Raw genomic sequence first — 24,046 nt, 5'->3', positions numbered from 1 at the left:
ATCTCTCACTCTCTCCATCCACCCATCCATCCCTCAGAATTCCTCTGTCTATCCACCTCTCCTCCCCCCCCTTAGTCCTCCCTCTCCTCCCCCCCCCTTAGTCCTCCCTCTCCTCCCCCCTTTATTCCTCTCTCCCTCCTGCCTTCATCTGCTCAGAGATTGTATTTCACTGGTGGGTTAACTCCTTCCTGTCTGGACTGAGATTTACATACAGCAGGGAGAGCAAGAAAGAAAGAAAGAAATAGGCAGAGAGGGAGTGACAGAGAGAGTGAAACAGCCATTTGAGGTGATAGCGGACAAAGTCGCTACGGCAACCAAAAAAAAACGGATCCTGAAAGAAAATAGAACCTCCACAGAGTCCTACAGCAGAAGACACTCACACCCCAACTACACAACAAACAGACGTATTCTCATCAATATATACACTTGAATTGTTAACTGCAGCAATCTAAAAACATCCGTTCTACAGGCAATTTCTGGCGGGTTCATTTAAATTTGTTTATCCAATTATACTCCTGTTCTCTCCCAATGTTCTGGTATCCAATCTGTTATTGTGACCTTGTCTCAAAGAAGCACATTCCAGCAGGCATGGGAGAGAAGATGGGCATATGCATCCTTCAAAACAGGATTCACCAAGCTGGGCTGCTACATCCGTGTTTTGGAGGAAAACCTGTTGGACTGTCAACCTCAGTCAACTTGCAGGTTCCTGGCCCACCACAAGGAGCCGCTATGAGATAAGTCTACCACTCATTGGAACTCCCTGGCCTTCATATAAATATGTACGGAACAGACTACACTTTACTATGAGTGTGTGTGTGTGTGTGTGTGTGTATATGTGTGTGTATGCTAAAACCCACACTGTGCACAGTCTGATTCCAGGAAATGACACCTGATAAGTCAGCGATGATGTCATGATGCACTCCCTGAGGTCGCCCAATCGTTCACTCATTACCATAAAAAGGAGGGGTTTGTCGGCTGACGATCAATAGATCAATAGACACAAAACCAGCAGAATGAGTAGTTCCTAGGGTTAAGACCCCAGAGACGGTGACCGACGGTTGTTCGATGGTTAACCCTCCACACACCAGCCCAGTCCAGGCTCACAATGAGTCCAATGTTACATTTCGAATCGCAAACTGAGATATTCACCAACAGCCTGCTTTTCAAAGAACATTTCAACGAACCGAGCAAATACAACAGGACCGATGGAAAGAGCAGAGATGGAAGTAAGTAGGTGAGATTTTTTAGCTTTAAATATCTTTATTGACTAGGAGACTCCACACTTCAGTTAACACTAATTCAAATGAAAACATGGATAAAAAATAAAAAATGTAAACAACTCCAAATCTCTTTCCTCAACATCCCCTGAAAGCCCAATATCCTGATCAAAAGGCTTCCCACCAGTCGGTAACAGGCACATTCAGCCATCAGCCTCGCTCTCCTCCAGCAAACCCATCGCGTCCACAGACCCCTGCCTCAGTATGCAGTGTCTCCTAACGCGTCTGTCTGGCTCCCCAAATGGATGCTTTGACTGCCTAAACTCATGCGTTCCCTAATTGGTATACGGTCCCAGAATAGAGAACCAGCTGGTTGCCACCTCAACCAGCCCAGATAATCTGGGACACTGTAAAAACTGGTGAACCAGGGTTTCAGACTCGGCACAAAATGGCCACCCCTCCCAAACACTAGGATCCAGGTGCACGAGATGCCTACTGACGGCTACAGCCCCGTGTACAATCCCCTACCGGAGGTCAGTCGCTCATATAAGGACGGTCAGTGGTCTTTTGGGGAATCGCCAAGTCCGAAAAACAGAAAGGGAGAAATTGAGGGAGATGAGTGTGTGAGCGTTCTTAAATGGGGTTACATTTAGAAGGGTATAGAGAGAGAGAGAGAGGGGATGGTAGTTTTTGACCTCTGACCTTCTCCTCATCTTCCTGCTGTCGTCTCCTGTCCTCCACTGCTGCCCTCCTCTCCTCCTCCCTTTTTTTCTGCTCCTCCATCCTCCTCCATCGTTCGTCTGCACTGCGCTCCAGTTGCTGCCTCAAGCGCCGGTCCTTATTACGCAGGAACTTCTCCAGGTCTAATCACGCATTTAAAAAACCTCTTCAACCCATAAGTTAGAATAAAAGTTCCAATCATTCAGGACACAGATATCTGGACTTATACAAACGGCCAACACAGAGCAGTACCTCGCCAGTTGCTTTGCCATGTGACTTATGTAGGCTTGAAGTCTTTAGACTGAATACTATCAGCATGCATGTGTAAGCAGGGCTGTTGCCAGGAATCCTGGGCCCCCAGAAAAACGATATGCCCCCACACATACAGACGAATGTACAGTGGATATAAAAAGTCTACATTAAAAGTGGAAAACGTTCTAACATGATTTATCTTTGTCTCATTCCTTTACAAAAACCTGGCATTTTAACAGGGGTGTGTAGACTTTTTATATCCACTGTATATATTATTACCATCACTGGGTGCCCCCAAGGCACGGGCCCAGCGAATCAGGACCACGCTTTCCCCACGTTAGCTACGACCCTGTGTGTATTGTGTGTGTAGGAGTGTGTGTCACAGTGACAGATGACGTAGCCCTCCAGTTGGATGCTCTAATACCCTGACTCTTCTCTCTCTCCTCTCTCCTTCCTCTGACCAGCTGCACTCTCTCCATCCGGGGTGACCCTTACATGTAACAGAGAGAGAGAGAGAGAGAGAGAGAGAGAGAGAAAGAACATGAGAGAGTCAGGGAACACATGGTAATTCCACGTGTTTGACATTACTACGAGAGCGTGCGTACGGCTGCTTTGCCCACAGTACGCAGAATGCGCACACAGAGATGTCATGGACACTGATTAAATGTATACACCTGCAGGGCTGTTGTCGGTGGACGACCGGCGCAAAGGAGACAAGTGCCCGTTGGTGAGAGATCGTGTCCTGGTGGAGGTTGGCGACGTCATGCCTGCTGATTTAGGAGTCTAGCATTTGATTTAAAGCGGCCAGAACCAATCCCCAGACTTTAGCTCGGTGGGCTCCCGCTGTCAGACAAAAGGGACGGTTTCACGGACACAGATTAAGCCTGTCCTTTTGTAGCTCAGGACTGGGCTTAACCTGTGTCCTGCGAAACTCGGCCCAAATGGGTACAATTCCGCACAAATCAATTTCTACGTCTGATTCCCAGCTGACCTCAAATCTCCCGTATGACGCCTGACTGCGTGTCATCAATCCATGTCAAGGGTCAAACAGACAGGCAAACAACTATGCAAACCTGCTGTAGCAGGGGGTCAGGGTGCTGTGTGTGGTTTGTGTGTGTGTGGTTTGTGTGTGTGTGGTTTGTGTGTGTGTGGTGTGTGTGTGTGTGGTTTGTGTGTGCCCAACGGACCGTCATAAGACATCAACAACAACAGAGCCACACACACACTCACACACACACTCACTTCGCACACACTCACACACACACTCACTTCGCACACACTCACACACACACTAAAGTCATTTTTTACTTACATTCACAGTATTTTAAATTTTTTGTTGCGATCATAAACAATGTAAATGTATGTAAATAGATGCAGTCAGATGTGCCCCATGGGCATCACCACAGATACTGTTAAATGCAGTTGTTCTTCACGTAAGATAATGTAAGCCACACACACCAACACATCCAAATACTGGCTAAAACACTCCCTGATTTGTGTTACAAACACTGCTCTTCATTAAATAATAAAAACAATAATACAAATCTGAAAAACAACAACTGAACTGAGGGTAAGTAACCTAACCATATTTGCAAAGCGTAGTAGTAGTATCGTTCAATTAAAACAGCTGCCCGTAAATTCTGAGTCTATCATAAGCTCACCTGTCACCTTGTCCACATTGCCTGGAGCGGCTGTGGTCATCCTGGTCCCAGCCTGGCTGCTTCCTGACTCCTGCAGGCTGCCTCGAACAGCAGTTACAAATCAAATCAGCTCGACTACGACTGCGGCAGAAGCGAAAAAGAAATGCCAGAAACAGTTAGAGAGTGGAGTGATGTCAGAGGGAGAGAGAGATGGAGGGAGGGAGAGAGATGGAGAGAGATGGGGGGAGGGAGAGAGAGATGGGGGGAGGGAGAGAGAGATGGGGGGAGGGAGAAAGATGGAGAGAGACCAACAGGACTAGCAAGTGTATTTGACACGCTTTGTGGGAATGAATGTCCATTCATCTGATAAATTCCTCCTTTCCATTTTTAATTAGATTTTTTTCTCCATTTTTAATTGGATTTGTTTCTTCCATAATTTGAGACATATCTTCATGCTTTAAGACATGTATGATCACGTGCCCGACACATCCCCCAGGACCCTGCATTACATCATTGTGTACAGTGAATAAACATGCATTTTCTGTCAGTGATCTTTATAACACCCCCCCCCAACTGAGATACACCAAACGAGATGCTTGCATAAACTAAAAATAGAGCTGTGGAAGCAATTAACATGGACAAGCTGTGAGAGACTCAGCAGCCCAATCTGTGAATAAGATGTTGTAGAATAATTCTCCTACAGCTGACGGTGAAGGCTCGAGACCTACCGAGAACAATAAAAAAAAAAAAAACAAGGGCGCACAGGCTTCAGGCCCGCGGTGCAGGCTGAAGGCTACGGCAGCTAAATGCATGGTTATGCCCGGAGAGGCTGTTACCGCCAGTGGCGTTGTTATATGTAAACAAATGGGTGGGGCACACATCATTTCAAAATATAGGATCCATACCAGTAAAGCTACAAAACTCCCTCTTGCTACTGATGTGTTTATTTAACACATCAACAAACAGTGTGGCTCCACAAAGCACTTTTAACGACACAGCGGCTTGCTTCTATCAGGTGTTGTAGTACACATGCTGGAGAGAGAGAGAGAGAGACCTTGTGTAATTGCACTCTTTCTCTCTCACAGACATGTAAAATGACCACTGTCACATTTACAAACCTAAATTTGGAATGCAAACAAGCTCAGAACCCATGTGCCTACAGGGCTACTCGCGAACAGCAATGAGCTCAACACCACTGAAGGCCATAACGAAGAAGAAAGACAACTTTTAAGGGATACAGATCCATTCTATGGATATTCTACAACCTTAATAGATAAGCATGGACACACTGACACTCGTCACCATCTATATCAATCGATCCAGCACAAAAATATGACCAATGCACAGACCAGCACCACAAAGGCAGGATGATAAAATATGCTTTCACTCACCAAGGCTGAGGGCTCACTTGAAGAGAAAGGTGGCACGGCGGTTCTTCCTCTGGGCAAACTTTTCGATGACTTTGGGAATGAAGTCATGTAGCTGCTGAATCAGCTGGCTTTCGATGGACAACATGGCCAATGCCATGTCGCGGCTGTCCCATGGTATTGCGAGTGAAGGTTTTTACCCTCTTGAAGGTGGAAAAGTTCCTCTCTGACTCGGATGTCGTCATAGGTGTTGTTATGATCATTTTCAGCAGAGTGACGGTCTCAGCAAAAGCCTCCTCTAGGTTGTTCTCATGGATGGATGTTAACAGAGACAGGGCCGTCTTACCAGTGTGAAGCTCAGTGTGGCGGTACAGAGTGGTCAGCTCAGACTTCAACTTTTCCTCATTTCCTAGAGGCTGTAGTTTCACCGCACAGTCAAACTCAGATGTAGGGAATGACAGGTCAAATTGTGGGAAGAGCGAGCTGTCAACCAGCTTGGCAGCGATCAGGTGGTCACTTTGTGAAAACCTCTGCTCCACCTGGGAGATGACTGTGTCACATGCCTCCTTCATCACCAGCGCTGTGTTGGTTACTTGTCGGCCTGGCTCGTCTGTTCCATCGTGAACGGTGGCAGCCCATTCATCAGTTTGCTTCCGCATGTTCTGGACATTCTCCTTGAAACGGGTGAGCGCACTGCTAATCCCAGATGCATCGATGCTCCGTTTGTATAAAATATCAACTTCTGGCATAAGGAAGAAAAAAAATTCTAGCAGCTGCCGAAAGGCTCGGTCCCTGAGTTTTTTTGACAGGCCGTATGCCTCCCTTATGGTGGCCTCATCCCATCCTGGTTGTGTGCGTATGTCCTCCATACACAGGAGCAGCGCAGCTCAGTTTTCCCAAACTGCATTGACAGTTCTACTTTTAAAGTTCCATTGTACAGCGGGTGGCCTTGGAATGCATCTCTGTGTTGCCTCAGCAAGTGCCGCAACACATTTTGGAGCACCAAAAGGCGGCAAAAGCAGTTAAATCTGTAAAAAACACCTTCAGGATGCTCATCCTTGCTGAACAAAGTTGCTGCAAGGTCAGGTTCAGCTGGTGAGCATAGCAGTGAACAAACTGGGCATGTGGGTATGTCTCTTTCATTAGTGTCTGTACCCCTCGGACGTTTCCACTCATTACATCCGCACCATCATGTCTGAGCGATCAGCTTTGGTCCAAACTTCAGTAGTTCCCGCATATCCTTGATGCTATTAGAGAGGCCGAGCCCAGTTTTATCTTTGACTTTCACAAACTCCAAAAACCTCTCTGTCACTGTATTGTCAGGCAACATGTATCGCAACACAACCACCATTTGTGATTTACAGGAGACATCAGTCTCATCTGCCTGTATGGCAACAAATTATGTGTCGTCCACTTGCTTGGCTATATTCTCCCTGTACACTTCATACATACAGTCTGACAGTTCATTTTGTACAGTGCTGGATGTCCCTTTGAAGATGAGCTGAGCGTCATAGTCTCAGAAAGATGTTTCAAACGTTTGTAACCTCTCCTCGACCAAATACCATCTCCACCAAATAGCAGACATGGAAAACATTGTATGCTAACCGTTAGCCACTTTTTCTTCAAAAACCACTCCACGTTAAACTCGTGGTTTACCAGCAGTTTGAGTGATGACAATATCCTGTGGCTGATGGGCACCAAGTCGCTTTACTTCAAGTTTCTCCTCCAAATTAAGAGTTTCAAACCCATGCTGGAGTATGAAATCCACTTTATTCATTTTCTCAAGTTATCTGGCGCTTGTGAAGCTAACAAGCTAGCTAAGACAATCTACCCTCCTCGCTCTTCTTACCAACTAATGTTGGTGCCAGACAGACCGACAGCCAATCAGGTCTGAAATACAAAATGACGCTGTAGTGGTGCTACCAGCTGTCAGCCCCACTTGGCATCAAATTTGTGTGATCTACATTGATCACACTAACATTCTGAGCATGTGTATTAATATTTTCACACATACAATGTACATTGCATTGTGAGAGAGGGGCTAGCCCCACATTCACGCTTAGCCTATGAGCTACTACTGTAAACTCGAATCGGCAGAACGCAGTCTGAAGCAGCAAGGCAGGGACCAATGAACATGAAATTAAATCCTAACACAAATGATATGCAATTTAGGAAGATGCTATATTCATAGATAATTAATTATAACAATTGTGTTGCTGTGCCCCCCCTCCCCCTAATGACCCATGGTTACCGCACCTGTTGTCTGCACTAATCACAGACAGGGCCTAACGGTGGCCCCAGAAATGAACTTTTGTATGTATGGCCTAGATTACTCAGGCAGGTTATTGTGGTCCACAACAGTGGTTGGACCATCACGCTGCAAATGTAGAGGGGGATTAGACAGCGATATACAGTAACTCCCGATCGAAGTTAATTGCTGGGTTGGAATTAATTCAAATGCAATTTCTAAAATGAAATCATCGCTTTCTTTCATATTTTGGCCTTCTGTTCTTTACTCCACAGTGGGAACAATCATAACTGTCACCCCTCTCAAATTTTATTTAGGCTAATAAGGGTCATGGAATCCGCACACAAGTCCCTCGACGATACACTGCAGCGCAGTGAGCTGAGACCAATGGGCCTCGTGGAGATACTCCAACCAGAACCGCGGCACTGATTGATGGTTCATGTCAAATCCGGTATAATTGAGCTAAAACACGTCGCATGCCGTCCTTAGAAAATGACAAGGGAAGAAATACGAAAATACGAAATAAATATCTTAGGGCTACGTGAGGAAAGAAGATCACAGATCTCCCACACATAAATTGCTTGGCGACTCTTACTAGTATCTTGTGCTGCACTACGTTCCCGACGTATTTCAGTTAAGTTGACGTCAATGTAAGGGTTTTCGTACAAAACCAAAGTCAACAGTGACTGGATCCTGTAACAAATGTTATCAAATTTCTAGGCCTGGAGATTTCCTCAACGTTGGCTTATCCACATATTCTGGATTTTCTCTTACCCATTGATTTCTGAGAGAAATCAGAAAGTTTATTTCATTTTCGCAATCTATGACGTACCCATGATCCAGACTCATCCACAGGAATAAACGAACCAAAATGGGCGTGGAGTAGCTCGACCACAGCTAGTATTTTGGGTGTCTTGGCAAACCCACTAGGCCTATGGCTGGACTTTGTTTCGCTTGGTAGCATGTGAATAGCACACCAACCACAATGAAGAACTTTACATTCTAATACCACAATTGGAACAACATCACTTTTAGGACACAAGGCCTCTGTTATAATGTTAACAGCCTACAACACTACAATTCAATGGCTCAGTGGCGCCACCTAGTGCTTCTTACGTATAAGCACAGGTTCCACGCCTTCTACGAGGCAGCATTGTGGGATATCCGATACCAAAATGATCATGTCAAGTCCATGGAATTAATTTCTTTATTGGAAATCTATCTTCAGCCATCACAGTACATCGTAGCTCAGAGTAACAGATAACTGGCTGAAGTGTTAAAGACAGACAACTTAGTCATATTTAGCTAGCCTGGTATTATTCTGTATGTGCTATAGACAACTCCTCAACAGTAAAGACGGAGGAATTGGCTGGAGCAGCCACAGACTGGCACACCATACTAGCGGTTCGCTCTGATAGAACGAGGCCACAGCTTAGAAGGCGGGGCATGTCATAAAATGGGGAATACCCTAAAAATACTTACATATTTTACTAGAAATATAAACTAAAAATAGGCATGGAAAAATGTATAGGGTGACCAATTAGTGTAAGAGAGCAGGAAATGAATGTCTTCGTTTCCCAGAAGAAACGGAGCGTTGCTTTGCGACACAGCCCTCCAGTAGTCCGGCAAAACACAAAAACCAAAAAACAGCCTAACGCGTAAAACCAAAAGGGGACAAAAAACAAAAACAAACAGACAACATCAGGGGCTATTTGTGTTTCGTAATTAATAAACATCTTTGTCCTGTCTAAAATTAAGAGCGGCGTCGACTATCAGCAGCAATGATACAGACCGCAACACCAAACATAAAATGGTTTATCTTTTTATTGCGAATCCAGAGATTCTGTACGTATAACTAAATTCCACTCGGAGTGAAATCAATCAACACATTAAAAAGATAACATGAGATCGTGAGTAGCTGCAGTCATGGTATCAGGAAGAGGTAACCTCCTTGAAATGTAATGCGTGTGTATGTATGTGTGTGTGTGTGTGAATTCAGGGTTTCTGCTGGAGAACGTGGACGTCCTGTTTGGACGTCTTGATGTTGGGAGCGGAGGGGAAACATCCCGTCAGGTACAAGAGAGAGCCCTTAGATCTGAAAAAAGACAAGAGGGAAAAAATAAAAAATAATCATTGAAACCCATTTGTCTCCACGTCACCAGGCCTCCTCGGACCGAAACGGATCCAACACCCAGAAAGTCACCACAAGCCACTGACTGGACACTCACATCATCAATGTCCTCGTCATCATCGCCAATGTCGTCGAACTGGATGTCTTCATCATCCCCAGGACCGAAGGTGTCCGTCTCGTTGATTTTGGCTGAGAGTGGGAGAGACCCAAGGAGTCAGTCAGATATCAAAGTTCAAACAAAACATGCCCGTTTCAGATCTGCAAAGCCATCAATGGGGGGGTATGAAGCACATCAATGTCTCAATCCTGAAACTGGAGTGGCCACTTTACAGGTCCCACTAGTCTTGCTGGTTCTCACCGTGTTCTGGCAGCTCTCCATAGGCCTTCAGACTCCTGGCCTCATCTGCATTGTACTTCAGGATGACGTCAGCTTTGTTATCCTGCGACAAAATATTTTCCCATAAAGCATAACCAAACACACAAATCACCCAGAACAAAAGCAGCAGCTGTGAAGGCGCTGGTCATCTCACCTGGTAATCTCTCAATCCCACCAAGATGATATCTGATGTGTTAATCCACACCTGGAATGATATTGAACCGAGAAAAATAAAATAAAAACCTGCCAGAGAGGAACTGTTTCTTACACCAATTCCAAAACCAGGTTTACAGTTATAATGATGCTGGGGGTAAACACTGGACTAAGTTAAGGGATTCTGGGAGGAAAGGGTACGAGTTATGTTAGTAAAATTGGATGGTGTGTGTGTGTGAGTATGTACGAGACCTTTTTCCTGAGCTTCCCTCGGATGTGGCAGAGCCGTTTCACTCCATCAAAACACATGGCTTCCAACCTCCCATTACCCAACATCTTAATCACCTGGGCATATTCTGCAGGGGGGAGGCGGGGGAGAGAGAGAGAGAGAGAGAGAGAGAGAGAGAGATGCATGTCATCAATATCACAATAGAGATACGCGTCCTCAACTCAGTGATTCCCAACCTTCACCAGCTACAGTAAAACCAAATTAATTTAGCCCTTCACCGAGCGCTCCTGATGTACCCCTCATGTAGATTTTACAATTGAGCCTATGGTCTCATGAGTTGTCAGATAGGCTAAGTACTGCTACCTGTGGTTGGGAACCACAGCTCTGCAACACAGGAGCAGGGGTGACACCTCCGCGCCCTCGGCATCACAGGGGAGGGGGGGTGACACCTCCGCGCCCTCGGCATCACAGGGGAGGGGGGGTGACACCTACAGTTGTGCTCATAAGTTTGCATACCCTGGCAGAAATTGTGACATTTTGGCATTGATTTTGAAAATATGACTGATCATGCAAAAAAAATGAATTTAAGGATAGTAATCATAAGAAGCCATTTAATATTCAATCACTTATTAAGAAGTGGAAAATTCAGGGAACTCTTGGTACCAAGCCAAGGTCAGGTAGACCAAGAAAAATTTCTGCCAGAAAAATTGTTCGGGATACAAACAAAAACCCACAGGTCACCTCACCAGAAATACAGGCTGCTCTGGAAAAAGACAATGTGGTTGTTTCAAGGAGCACAATACGACGATACTTGAACAAAAATGAGCTGCATGGTTGAGTTGTCCGAAAGAAGCCTTTATTGTGCCAATGCCACAAAAAAGCCTGGTTAAAATAGGCCGACAACACTGTAATTTGGAGCTTTATGGTTACAGCTATGTTTGGAAAGGGGTCAACAAAGCCTATAGTGAACAGAATACCATCCCCACTGGGAATCTTGTGAAAACTTACGGCAAGATGATTGCAGCATGTAATCAGAAAATACTAGCAGACAATGTGTATTATTTTGCACGAAATGGGACGCTCTTGGACTTTCCAGCATGACAATGACCCTAAGCACAAGGTCAAGTTGACCCTCCAGTGGTTACAGCAGAAAAAGGTGAAAGTTCTGGATCAACATCATCAAGCCACTCTGGGTAGATCTCAAACGTGCGGTTCAGGCAAAACAACCAAAGACAAATGGTCAGCTATACCACCTGCAAGAACTCAGGGCCTCATAGACAACTATTAGGAAAGACTGCACGCTGTCATTGATGCTAAAGGGGGCAATACACTGTATTAAGAAATAAGCGTATGCAGACTTCTGAACAGGGTTCAGCAAATAAAAAAAAATCTTTGTTGCCATGTTTTGTTTTATGATTATGCCATTCTGTTATGACCTACAGTTGAATGTGAATCCCATAAAAAAAAAAAGATGTGTTTTGTAGAATGGTGGGAATAAAGTGAACCCCTTCAAATGCTACAGAGTGGACAGGTAGCAAAACTGGTCAAATAAGAATCTATTGGTCGTAAACATATGCAATCATAAATGACAATGATATGCTGGAATGTAGCTAATCTTTAGGCACGAGACAAACATTTGAAAGATCATGTGTTTCACGGCGCACGTTACGTTATCCTCGATGCTCCTCATCAGTCAAGTCCAGAAAACAAGGGACGGTGTAACAACCCGGAACTCATGGATGACCAGTGTGGTCACTTTGATTTATATACGGGTGTGTGCCTCTATCAGTTATCGTAAGCACCCATAAGGTGTAGGTCATTAAACACGAACCACACAGTAAAAAGGGCGTGTGTTCCTGAGGCTACACAGAATGTCACGAAAACCCATGGATCAGGGATGACAAGACAATGTCATGAGTTCCTGGGCCTAACCAGACTGCTTTGAAAATCCAGAACCCAGATAATACCATGTCTGGTCATTTAGATTTGTGTGCGTGAAATTACTAGCAGCCCTAAGAGCTCGAGTATGAAGATGAATGCCGCAGTAATCGACATTCCAAAGTAATACAATTTATTCTAATCAAGTAATAATGTTACAATACAAAAAATTGTTACATACCAACACGGTTCAACTCCCCCCCTCCCCAACTGGTCTAGCAGTCTACTAAATATACCATAAGTATTTAAGACACTATAGCACAGAGGTGTGCAAGGAGACAGACTCAAAAAACCAATTCAGGCTTCCCTATTCATCCAACCCAGACAGATCGATTCCAAACTCTCCGTTTGCATCTATAATTGGATCACCTCACCTTGGCTTAAACAATAAAAACAAAGAAACCGGCATTCACACATTTACATATATTAAATTAGTACCATCCAAAGCTAGACACTTGGTCTTGCAGGATTCTTCATCCAGTAAACATTTACCAGTAACAAACTATGCATAACATGTACAGCATTGAAACCTATTGGAGAGTTCAAGCCTTTATGATACAGACATTAAAAGACCAAACATCAGGGAGGTTAATGCAACAAAAGTCATATTTCTACTTTGTTGATTTGTCCATCCTCACACCTGGTTCGTCTCACCAGATGGGGCTATCTTGGCCCCCACCGTGTATGTCCTTTCAGGAAGGAAATGGGCCCATTGGTGTGACATTAAGATGTCCCACTAAGTTGAGACACCAGGCCACACGGCACCTTCAACAACCTTCAAAAACATCTTTCATTACACTACAGTTTTGCCTGCTCACTCACTGTTTTCTTTACAAATGGTACGTATATTACCAATTCTCCAAGGGTATGCAACCTTTTGAGAACAACTGTACATGCCCTCGACATCACAGGAGAGGGGGATACCTACATGCCCTCTACATCACAGGTGAGCAGGGCTAAACGGCTCCCTCCGAATAAAGCCATACTGACTGTGTTTGCATGCCTACACCTTCAAAACGTGTCATTTCTATGTGCATTCCCTAGGTGACAACAGAAAGTGGGACAGACCTTCCAGAGTACGGACAGGGGCCATTGAGGTGTATCCTACACAAGGGGAGAGACCGGTCCTTATACTGCAAAATTAAATGGAGCTTAACCTAGAACTACTGTAGGTGCCAGAGTTTGCTCCAGGTAGAGCAATAACCCACCAACAAATGAACCAACGGTGACAGGGGCGCAAACGCTCGCCCCCTCATCAAACCCAGTCTAACCCACCCCCTATGACCGCATCACATTTTTCACTCACCTTGCCCGTCCTCTTTGAACACCAGCTCTCTCTTCTCTGATTCATTCTCGTTCTTTCCACGTCTACGATTCTTTCCTCCCTTACCTGGATAGAACAAGAGAGAAAAACTGGTCTTCAGATCAGACAGCTTACATTGTAGACATTTACCAGACGCTTTCGCCCCGGCTTGAACAAGAGAAGGTAATGTAAGGTTAAGGTTTTTAAGTTTCCATTTGTCCTGTAAGTATATCACCTAATAGCTAGCTAACTACATTGCCTTGTTATTCCTCCCTCCTGTCATACATTATCATATACAGGAGTAATAATGATGTTGTATAGCAATGTGAGAGTTTTACAGGAGCAGGTCGCACATATGTATTAGCACAGCCAGTGTTTGAAAGCATTTGTTCTAAAAGTTCTTCAGGCCAAAGTAGTTAACTGACTAGAGAGTGAATGCGTTCGTTGATTGTACGCTTGGTAAATAATCAAAATGCCGGTGTCAGCAACGTGAATGGCAAGTAAAACGACTACAATAGAGTAGCTAGTTTGTGAACTTTTTCAGGGATATGTTGCCACTCATAAGTACAATTTAACTTCTTAAAGACAACACATGAAGATGTCTGCTCTAATCATAAGATTTCTAATTCGTTTCTATAAACAGTTGTTTTTCGACATGGAATACAGATAGCAGGTGGTAAGCAGTTAAGTTAGCTGGCTAGCAGCTAACTAGCTAAGCTATCGTCCAATTGTCACGTTTTCACTGCGTGTAGTCTGACGGCGGGACAGCTAGCCACGAATTCCAGGAATAGACGGCACTCGTTACACTTTACCTTTATTCTTGGGCATATTCTTAACAGCTCAGACCTTCTTTTTGTCCTGACTCCCGTGGTGGTGTGTTGTCGCTTACTGCCGTATGAACAAAAAACAGAAAGAAAAACAGGCCAATATCTCCTTACAGACTGTACGAAAAACCAATTCAGCGCTGGTGCACCGGTTTGCGCATGCGCATGCAATTCAATACAAAATGTAAAGCTTTATTTACACACTAAATTGCTGCTGTGAAGGATGATAACTATGTGAAACTGTCTAGGAAAGTATCAGTTTAAGGAGACAATAATGCAATTACAAAAACAGGACCACTAAACACTATTTTTATATGTAATGACTAGGATTCATAAAATAATAATAGCCTAGTTAAGACGCATACATAGCATAAAAGTATACTCCACTACAGTAGGTGGCAATAGTGCACATTTTCTAACAATTAAACAGAGTAAGTAACCACAAGCTAGCTATATTAGCTATCCATAAATTCTCACATTTCAGTAGCTGGAAAATATGATTGTGCTTGACAGTACACTATCCAGGGATAGTTCTGAATATAACACTTTTCAAACTTCATAGCCAGATGTAGAGAATGTTGAAAGTCAGAAAGTCGGATATAAATTAATTACTACAGAGTGTTGATAGCTTAGCTACAATGCTAGCTAACTTGTTGTTGCTAGCAGTTAGCTAGAAAAGAGAACATTCAGGTCAGGGTCAGTGTGTTACGTCCTGCTGCTGGCACACCTCAGCGAGGACTAAACATTAACTAAAAAATATATCCCATTTGAGACCGTTTCATTAGAAAATAACTAGCTAAAAAGAATAGCGAAATGGAAATCCATAAATGCATAGTTAGAGGATGTGCTAATCAATCGGACGGAATTATTCACTACAGTTTACCAGAGGATCCGCAGAGACGTCAACAGTGGATACATTTTATAAGTGGAAGCAACCCGGGGGAACAAATTCCAGATGTTTCCCGCTTATGTGGCGACCACTTTACAGAAGATTGCTTTACAAAACTTGATCTCGGTTTTACCACGAGGTTAATATTAAATCTCGACGCAGTTCCAACAATTTATTCCACTGATAAAACATCGGAGTATCGGCAACACTCAGTGAGTATGAAAGTCTCGCTGGACGTCTTTAACATTCTACACATTTCTACGTATTTTTTAAACTTTATTTGACATCAGACGCAAACTAAACAGTTCAATAGGCTACAATAAATGTTAGTTAAATGTTAGATTTTGAGAGTTCCCATAAAGATAAATGAGCAGTTGCTTCAAACATTTGCTAGTTTATTCAATTTACCTCGCACCCCGCACCACCAGCAAAACCATACATATTCCTCTCATATCAGCTAATATTTAAATACTTTATTCTCTTACTGTTCTGGCCTATAGGATATTAAACATTGTAGCCCGAACATTAAAGCTAGCGTTATTTTAATAATCAAAATGTGCTTCCAAATTAAAAACGTATTGTTCATCTCACCAGGTTTCTCCTGAGAGTAGAAAAGAGACTGGAATGTTGGAAGTAAAAATGGTTGGCACCAAGGAGCCTGTGGACACAGAGTTGGACTCCCAGGTGGATTGCTGGAACAATTCATTTTGTTCTGTCAGTGAGTCTTTCAGTTCAATCAAAGAGGAAGATGTTGGGGAGGATGACCAAATTAGAGTGGTAAAAATAGGGGACTTGCTCAGTGGAGAGAGAAAGGAAGAGAGAGGGGAGTATGCAGTGGAATATTCACACACCCGCCCAAATGAAGGAGAGGAGGGAGGATATGATGCCATGATAACACAGATGGATAGGGATGAGAAGATGATGGAAAAGAGGAGAGTAAAAGAGTGGATGATGGAGAAAATAAATCTGTTGGAGCACGAAGGGGAAGTGGAGGAGGTGTTTGTGATAGAAAACTCCAATCCAGAGGAGGATGGATGGAGAGAATTTGTGGTAGGGGAGGAGGAGTGGTGTATGGAGGAGACGGGGGAGAGGACATTGGATGAGGGAGGGGAGAGCAGGATGGAAGAGGGGAGAGAGAGAAGGATGGAGGAGGCTGGGGAGAGAAGAATGGAAGACATGTGGGTGAAAAGAAGGAGAGTGAGAAAGATCCACCAGTGGTGGAGATATGAGCCTGAGAGGAAGAAAACCGAGGAAGATGAATGGAAGATGATTGCGGAGAAGGCGATGGAGGGAGAGAAGGAGAGACAAAAAGGTCAGGCTGTGGAGGAGAAGAAGAGAGTGGCAGGGTTCCGTTGCCCACAGTGCAGCAACACCTTCCAGTCCCGAAGTAACTTGCTGGAACACAAGACCAGCTGCTGCGCTGATCCAGGATACACCTGCCTCGCGCCACTCAGTCCCAAACACAGCCCGCCCAAGGACACCCCAAAGACCCTGACGCCCAGACAGAAGACCAAGAAGGCAGGGTTCCCATCCCAGCTTAGAAAGACGTACTTCTGTCCGCTCTGTAACAGGTTCTTCAGAAACCAGAGCTTGCTCGACAAGCACGGCCGCAGTCACACCAGCCTCCGCAATGTGACGTTTTGCTGCTCTTTCTGCTCCCTGGAGTTTCCGAAGAAGATTGAAGTAAAAAAGCATTATGACACAGAGCACCCCTGCGAGGTCCCGCGCTGTGAGGACTGCGGGACAAATTTCTCTTCAATAGAAACTTACCTCAACCATCACGTTAGGCACTTGACTGTGACTCCCTACTATTGTGATGTGTGTCACATTTACCAAACCACCCAGAGGGGCCTCACAGTCCACCTGAAAAACCACGCCCTCAGACGCCAACAGGTGCATGTGACAAAACAGTGAGTCGTCTTACCACCCTTTTGATTGAAAGCCCCTACCCTCTATCTGAAAAACCTGCCCGCTAAACAAGGAAGCCATGTCATTAAAAAAAACGAATGTATAGAACCTTAGCCTAGTTCTGTTTTTTTAATCCATCTGTTATGTCCAAAAACCACAGACATCCTGTGAATTTTAGCCTGACCGGGGAATCAGTATATTTCTGATAACAGGAAAACACTGAGACTGGGGTGAAGTGAACGAACTTCAACAAAAAAAACCTACGATATAACAAAAAACCTGTTGGCTGTTACAGAAAATAAACTGTAGCTGTTTTGCTGATATGTAATAAATGAGAGCATGAAATCTAAGCTAAATTAAATTTTAAGATATTTTAGGTTGGTGACAATCGTATTGAATATCAGAAAGAAGCCACAGTATATTAATTGTACATTGTTTTTGTAAATGTTATGTAGAAGGACTTTATTTTTGTGATCGAAAGTTCATCACCCCCTCATAATTAGAACCCAACTTGAGTGAGGTAAAAATAGAAAAAGTCCTTCTTTGCTATTACACAATAGATTAACAAACCAGGTCTTGCTCTCTCAGAACATAAAATGGTTTTGGCCGTGGACCCAAATTTGAGAACGTCTGCTTTAAAGCGCAGATTGTGGCCTTTTTGGTAGCCATGCTGTATCTCACATTATATGCATTCACCTGTATATCTGTACCGTCTGTTATTCACAAGTCAGAAAATTCAGTTAAATCATTTGTATTGTATTTACGCTTAAATATCATTGTCCTACACAACATTAGCTGTATGCGCCTATATAGAAAATGTGATAGTGACATCCGTTTAGGTTTTTTTTTCCTGAGTTTTGGGGAATTTAGTTATATATTTTTTTGTTGCCCCATGCCTAAATACTGTGACATTTAATCCATTGTTTCTTTGCGTCAGCGTCTGTTTCTTTGGTACAGCGGGTTGCTCAAGGTTAATGGCTAATAATGGTACAACATGGGACAAGGTTTGTCAAATGATGGATCTAACTGAAATTTTCTGCTACGTTAGTGTTTTCAAAATGAGGAGTTTCACATTTTGAAAAAGGTTGCTTTAAAGGGATAGTTCATCCAAAAATCCTATTTCGGTGACAGTCCCCTTCCTCCCAGTTGGTCCTTCAGGCATATAGAGTAATAAAAAATATTTAAAAAACTGTACGTACCTTTATTGCAAAGCTGCATTGCAAACGGAAAACAACTCTAAAACACCCCAAAACAAAAACAAGTGATGTAATTTAACTCAAAGGACATGACGATGTTGTATTCCTCTAAAGAAAGTTTTAATTTTCTAAATAAAGATATTTCAAATAAACGGGTTCTTCCGGTCAGTTTAGTTCACAATTGTATCAGTCCACGCATTCGTTCGGAAAGAGTTAGATGTATACACAGTGAACACAATTTTGTATTCACTGGCTAGAAAGCAAGTTACCTATTTTGTCTTTGAAATTCACCTCGGACAATCACCTTGGCGATGGTGAACATGTAATCCCCAACACTTGCACAGAATATCCAGAGGCAATATATATTTGTGTATTATAACATGGCAATCAGAAGTATTACTTACAATCTTTCTTGTCTCCACGGGTTGAACAGGGTAACTTGATGGAATTGCATTCGCCTTTAGTCCTCTTCTAAGTGAACCAAAAGTTCTACTTTTATGTAGCAAACGCACTGAATAACACAGCGTTGTCCTGCACAGTGACATTTTTGAGACATGGCACAGTGACATTTTTGAGACATGGCACACAACATCTACATAGTAAGAATTACGAAATATATACAGCAAAAATATAGTGGAAACTATCAGCAATTTTAAAAAGCTAGGCGAAGCATATCTTCACATAGCTAGTTGGGTTAAGATCACGCTCAACTCTGATATCACTGCCGAAGAACAGAAGCTGTGTATGGTGGCTATGGGAAATAGTTGCTAGTGCCAGTTTGAAATCAGCCAGTTCCGCCGGCTGTTTTGTCAGTGTACAGTTTAAAAAAATGTATGCTACTGCGACAGATTACTGAATGTAGTTTCAAGTGTTTTTCTGCTTGCAATGCAGCTTTGCGGTAAAGGTACGAACCATTTCCAATCATGAATTTGGACGATGCTAATTACAGCCTGGGACAGAGCTGAATAATGGATTGTTTGAAAAAATGACTTAAATTGGCCTGGTAAGTGAAATTTCAGAAAAATTTGAATTTTGGACAAACTATCCCTTTAACCATGCTCTGGCCCCACCCACTGGTTTCTGGGACCAATCAGATGGTTTGTTAATTTTTGCAAAGAAACTAGGATGCTCTAGCCTGGCAACAGTGTTAGTGGGTGAAACATACCTATATAAATGAGTGTCTAGAATGCAACTCCGTAAATAGGGCTGATAAATGCCAGGGACGTCACAGGACTGTTACTGCAACAACAATTTTCTAACAAACCAACTTTTCCCTTCTCGCACACTTGCACTAGTTTTTTACTTTCAGTTTTGGTCAACCAATTTACAAAAGCTGTAAACACTTTTTTTTGGATATAGTAAAACAATTTAAAAAAGCAATTTACTTGGAAGTACATGCAGAAAAAAAGGCTCCCAATTTAAAAAGTAGACTGAGAACAAATTATGAAGTGATTGAATAATATTGGAGTTCTAATGCAATTATGTCACAATGTAGGGATATTATCAAAATTATAAAATTGAATATTATATGCCAACAGAGCCAAGGAAACTTCCTCTTGCCAACAGATATTAAACAATTATGCTTTTGATTTCCAAGTGGTGCCATTATGAAAAACCTTCAATGCCTTGTTCTCTTTACTCTCATGTTCTGTCTCAATAAAAAGCCTTTCCATGGTATTTACTGGTCAGTGAAAAACACAGTCATATGTTGAAGGTCTTTTTATTATGTTCAATACAAAGTCCTGGTGTGACTCCACTGAGAGAGGACAGCAGCAGGTGGGGCTGGGGGGGCACTGTGCCCCCTGGATAGGGCCAGAGGAAAGAGGGGGAGAAGGAAACACAAAAGGCCTTTCCTAGAGACAGATTGCAGTGCTGTTCTAAGAAGCATGTAAATAAGATCATTCTTCATTTAAAATTGCTTTTCAGTCCACGATATAACCAGTCCAAATATAAATAACACACACAAGTTACACACAAGTTGACTCTCAAGCACTGTTGAGTCAACCAGAGCCTGACGGACTGTGTGTCACAAGACATCCCCGAGAGCAGAGGGAGAGATCAAACAGGTAGAGGTTGTTCGCTGATCCGGGATCAGACCATCCATTCAGTTAATGCTGCTACGAATCAGTTATTGACAAGACGATGGTGGTCTTCATCCTAATGGGCGGATGGCGCTTTAAAGGGATTGACAAGAAGACAGCAGGCGCACCTCTCGCCCACTAGCATCCCACACACACACATACACCTGTGTCGTGTCACTCTGTGCGACACGTTCAAAAGGTTCAGTTCAGTGTGAAATATAATGTCCCTTGTATTCGCAGAGTTTCAGATCTGTGGGTCTCCCCCACAACTACTGGTGTGCTTACATCACTCAGTTAGCAGACTTAGGAAAAAAATGCATTACTCTTTAATCTCATAGAAACCTGAGTTGCCATACTAGCATTTGCAGTTCAGTGCCAGACTCGTACAGACTTATCCACACACGCACGCACACACACACAGAGAGAGAGCTTTCAAATGCTCCCCTCAACTGGGAGTTACAAGTCTCCAAGAAACATTTAAAGACAGCAAGGATACTGGGCAAGCCAAAAACTCACTGCCAAGATAACTATCGCTAGAGACAGTAGAGGAACCGAGACAGCCCACTCAAAGCTAACCTGACCCCCATATTTTTTTAGATCCAGGCCAGGTCTACCCGTTCTGGTTAATGCCCGTTCGCAAGAGGCATTAAGTACGTGAGAGGGCCCCTCACAGATCAAGAACGAAGGAGGGGGGGCTTGACTTTGAGTGGACAATGTTGGTTACACTACTGTCTGCTACCCATGGGTCCAGGATCAGCTATCCCTCGCTGTCTGCTGAGGTGTGGATTGGGCTGACTTGGACCGTATTCTCATTCTTCCTGACTTCACTTTGCGGCGGACTGGAAGGAGTTTGTTTGCACATAGTGGCGGGGCTTGTGAAACCTCAATCTGGGCTTCACTCAGAAGGGTATTCAGCGTTTCACTCCATTTATACATCCTAGTCATTTCACTGACACACTTACCCAAAGTAACGCGCATACATTACTCATTGCATACATATAGTACCTAAAGTACTTTTAAATAGAAATCTACAGAAACGGTACTATACAAAAAACAAACAAATAAACAGATAAAAGTACAGGACGATTATGGCAGCACGGAGGATGTTTGGATAGAGTTTGCGATCCAATCATTTGACTTCAAATAGGCTTACCCACCAAACTCCACCCACCAGATGGGAACCAATCACAGGAGGCTCATAATAATGGACTGACTGTCTGCAGACACATGGAAACCACTCATTCTATTCAAGCCATTGCTATGAACCCGTTCTCTGCAATAATTGTGTCACCAGCCGCCTGTGAAACAAGCATAATTAAAAAGGCTCTTGAAGGAGAACTGATAAAGACCATTTTGGGGTGAACGTTTTGTTCAGTCAAAACCACCACGCATATAGCGAACACTGGGCCTGACTGAACAAATGTTGGTCTTGCTGATGACATCGCAAGCTCTGTCCCCGTCTGATGATGCAGTCATGGAAGAGGCTACCTGTGGTTTTACACACACAGAGCTACAGTTCATCATTATTACAACACAGGTCTAAAATGCATGATGCAGCAACTGTTTTCCAGAAGTAGATGCACACATCTATATATACAGTATATTTATTTATATACAGCACATTCATGTTCCTGGCTTGTGTCCCTTGAGTCTAGAGGCAACGCTGATTGTCCAAAGCAAAAAAGTGGAGAGGCGCTACAATGTTAGAGTGGTCAGCAGACCCGGTCCATTAGTGCTAAAGGCTTTGGTCCCTGCCCTTGTTTCCGGGAGAGCGAGCTACAGCCTTCAGTTCCAACCCTGGGAGCGCTCTAGTCCCAGGTGCCTCACAGCTCTGTCCAGGTCACCTGAGGGACCAGGTCTGTCCATCTACCGGAACAGTGCTCCGGCAGGGTTAGAGGTCCAAGGTTAGAAGTTGGGAAGGTCAGAGGGCAGTGGAGGTGAGTTTCTTCAACCCTCTTCTTTGTGCCAGGGTGGAACATCCCACAGGGTCCAGGATGGGTGGGACATTCCTGTTGAGGGCAGAGTATGTTGCAGCCATGGCACCCTGCACAAATCAAATAATAAAATCAATTAGCAAATGTTCACTCCGGTGAGAAATTGCAAAAAGTGGTCTTTAAAAAATAAAAATAAAAGATTTTTAGAGTTTGTGGTACCTTGACAAGGTGTGGCGCATCCTGTCTGGTCAGTGTGAATTTTGGCAGTTGGTCACGATGTGTGACCCATGGATGATGCAACACCTGGCCGGCCGTCAAACGCTGGTGAGGGTCCACATGTAACATCTTAGACACCAGCTCCTAGAGTTCGGCAGTTGAAAACATATAACGAAATTAACAATAGTTTCTGCATGTACAGTTGGATATTAAATCTCTACACAGCTTCAGAAAAGCAGCCCCATATCATGGTGCTGCAGTCACATCTACTTCCAAAATGTATACATTTTCTTTTTTTTGTCAGAAATGTCTTCCATTACAGCTCAGTGTAGTGGAGAATATGCGCAATGGTGGTACCATCTTGCCTCCACTCAAAAAAAAAAAAGCTGTGACATCATTTGTCTTGATTTATGCCTTTATATCAACCAAAGATCTCCAACAAGACTGTGTGGACTTTTAATGTTGCCTGTATATCAACATACCTTGGCCTCTGCAGAAACAGAGTTCCAATAACCTCCAGTCAGAGAGAATTTGCCACTGCCGATCCGAGCCAGAATCTCCTCGGGGGTGTCTTCTGGACCGTTGGCAAACGGAGTAAACCTGGGGAGAACAGGGGAGATGGGGAGGGGGAACGTCAGTAGGAAATACACTAACAGCCACTCATACACAGGCAAAACCCACCCAGTCTTACCCGGTCAACATGGTATACAGCAGAACTCCCAGACTCCAGACATCGCAGGCAGCATCGTATCCCTGCTTCTTCAGCACCTAACAGGCACACACACACACACACACACACACACACACACACACACACAATACCTTACAGTCAGAGCCAAATCTAGCCTTTTGGGGGCCCTAAGCAACTGTCTGATTTGGGGCCCCTTCCCCTAGCTGTCAGGGGCCCTAAGCAAGGGCTTATGCCTAGAACCGGCCCTGCTTACAGCCAGTATGCAAGAGAGTAGACACACACATTTGTTTTTCAGTCTTTTTACCTAACCTTAAGCTAACCTGAATGGCAACCCCGATAAGCAAACCCAGGCCTAGCCCTGACACTTAACCCATAACGCCTAAACTGTAAATGTAAGTGTACACATGTACACAAACAGATACACACACCATACTGTACAGCCTACGAATGAGTACACAGAGTGAAGTTAGTGAGATGGGCCAAATACACACACACACACACCCACAGGCAGAACATCAGAGGGAGAGAGTGTACCTCCGGTGCCACGAAGTTAGCGGTGTAGCATGGCGTCATCAGCAGGCCGTTCTCGGCTCTCAGCTGCTTGGCGAAACCAAAGTCACAGATCCTGATGGACTCGGCGTTCCCACCCTCATCCACGTACAGGATGTTACTGGGCTTCAAGTCCCTGTGCACCACCTGACAATAGATTGACCAATCACAGGTGGCGAAATAT

The 24,046-nt window shown here is 43.9% G+C and overlaps 3 protein-coding genes across 10 annotated transcripts in view; all 3 read right to left on the bottom strand.

Annotated features, from left to right (window-relative positions):
* Positions 1 to 130: 130 nt before the first annotated feature.
* Positions 131 to 8,325, bottom strand: LOC105021997 (MAP7 domain-containing protein 2). Of its 6 annotated transcripts, none has more exons than XM_034289436.1 (4): positions 8,277 to 8,325; positions 3,858 to 3,970; positions 2,614 to 2,679; positions 131 to 2,080 (listed from the first exon to the last, which is right to left on the bottom strand). In XM_034289436.1, exons 1-4 carry the CDS (start codon positions 8,291 to 8,293, stop codon positions 1,851 to 1,853), a joined length of 426 nt encoding a protein of 141 aa, XP_034145327.1. In that variant the 5' UTR covers positions 8,294 to 8,325; the 3' UTR covers positions 131 to 1,850. The 6 variants fall into 6 exon arrangements, 3 of the variants coding, with proteins under 3 accessions (XP_034145327.1, XP_010888384.2, XP_019897590.1); XM_010890082.3 differs by lacking the exon at positions 8,277 to 8,325 and adding an exon at positions 2,864 to 2,959 and having other exon boundaries at positions 3,851 to 4,053; XM_020042031.2 differs by lacking the exon at positions 8,277 to 8,325 and adding an exon at positions 2,864 to 2,956 and having other exon boundaries at positions 3,851 to 4,053.
* A 928-nt stretch (positions 8,326 to 9,253) lies between these two features.
* On the bottom strand, positions 9,254 to 14,517 carry eif1axb (eukaryotic translation initiation factor 1A X-linked b). The gene is given in 7 exon segments (NM_001310878.1): positions 9,254 to 9,539; positions 9,673 to 9,764; positions 9,934 to 10,015; positions 10,106 to 10,156; positions 10,357 to 10,460; positions 13,578 to 13,661; positions 14,387 to 14,517. Coding segments are annotated over 7 exon segments (435 nt in total). The 5' UTR covers positions 14,403 to 14,517; the 3' UTR covers positions 9,254 to 9,533.
* Positions 14,518 to 21,527: 7,010 nt separating this feature from the next.
* rps6ka3b (ribosomal protein S6 kinase, polypeptide 3b) overlaps positions 21,528 to 24,046 on the bottom strand; it is a 30,089-nt gene continuing 27,570 nt past the window's right edge. For all 3 annotated transcript variants that reach the window (XM_010890079.4, XM_020041825.3, XM_034289271.1), the window contains 5 exons: positions 23,848 to 24,009; positions 23,314 to 23,390; positions 23,105 to 23,222; positions 22,626 to 22,766; positions 21,528 to 22,516 (listed from right to left, as the gene is read on the bottom strand). In XM_010890079.4, the coding sequence (XP_010888381.2) occupies positions 22,394 to 22,516; positions 22,626 to 22,766; positions 23,105 to 23,222; positions 23,314 to 23,390; positions 23,848 to 24,009 (621 nt within the window). In that variant the 3' untranslated portion in view covers positions 21,528 to 22,393. The remainder of the gene's footprint in view (positions 22,517 to 22,625; positions 22,767 to 23,104; positions 23,223 to 23,313; positions 23,391 to 23,847; positions 24,010 to 24,046) is intronic.

The sequence above is a fragment of the Esox lucius genome, chromosome 21, assembly GCF_011004845.1.
Source record: "Esox lucius isolate fEsoLuc1 chromosome 21, fEsoLuc1.pri, whole genome shotgun sequence".
Taxonomy (NCBI): domain Eukaryota; kingdom Metazoa; phylum Chordata; class Actinopteri; order Esociformes; family Esocidae; genus Esox; species Esox lucius.
This window is presented reverse-complemented; position numbering and strand designations above follow the sequence as displayed.

Excerpts from the sequence above, each read along its gene's own strand:
- LOC105021997 (XM_010890082.3), bottom strand. The coding sequence starts at position 3,890 with ATGACCACAGCCGCTCCAGGCAATGTGGACAAGGTGACAG. Across the intron at positions 2,960-3,850 it reads CAATGTGGACAAGGTGACAG|CAGGCATGACGTCGCCAACC; the intron begins GTGAGCTTATGA and ends CTCCTAAATCAG. Across the intron at positions 2,081-2,613 it reads GGAGAGAGAGAAGAGTCAGG|ACCTGGAGAAGTTCCTGCGT; the intron begins GTATTAGAGCAT and ends ATGCGTGATTAG.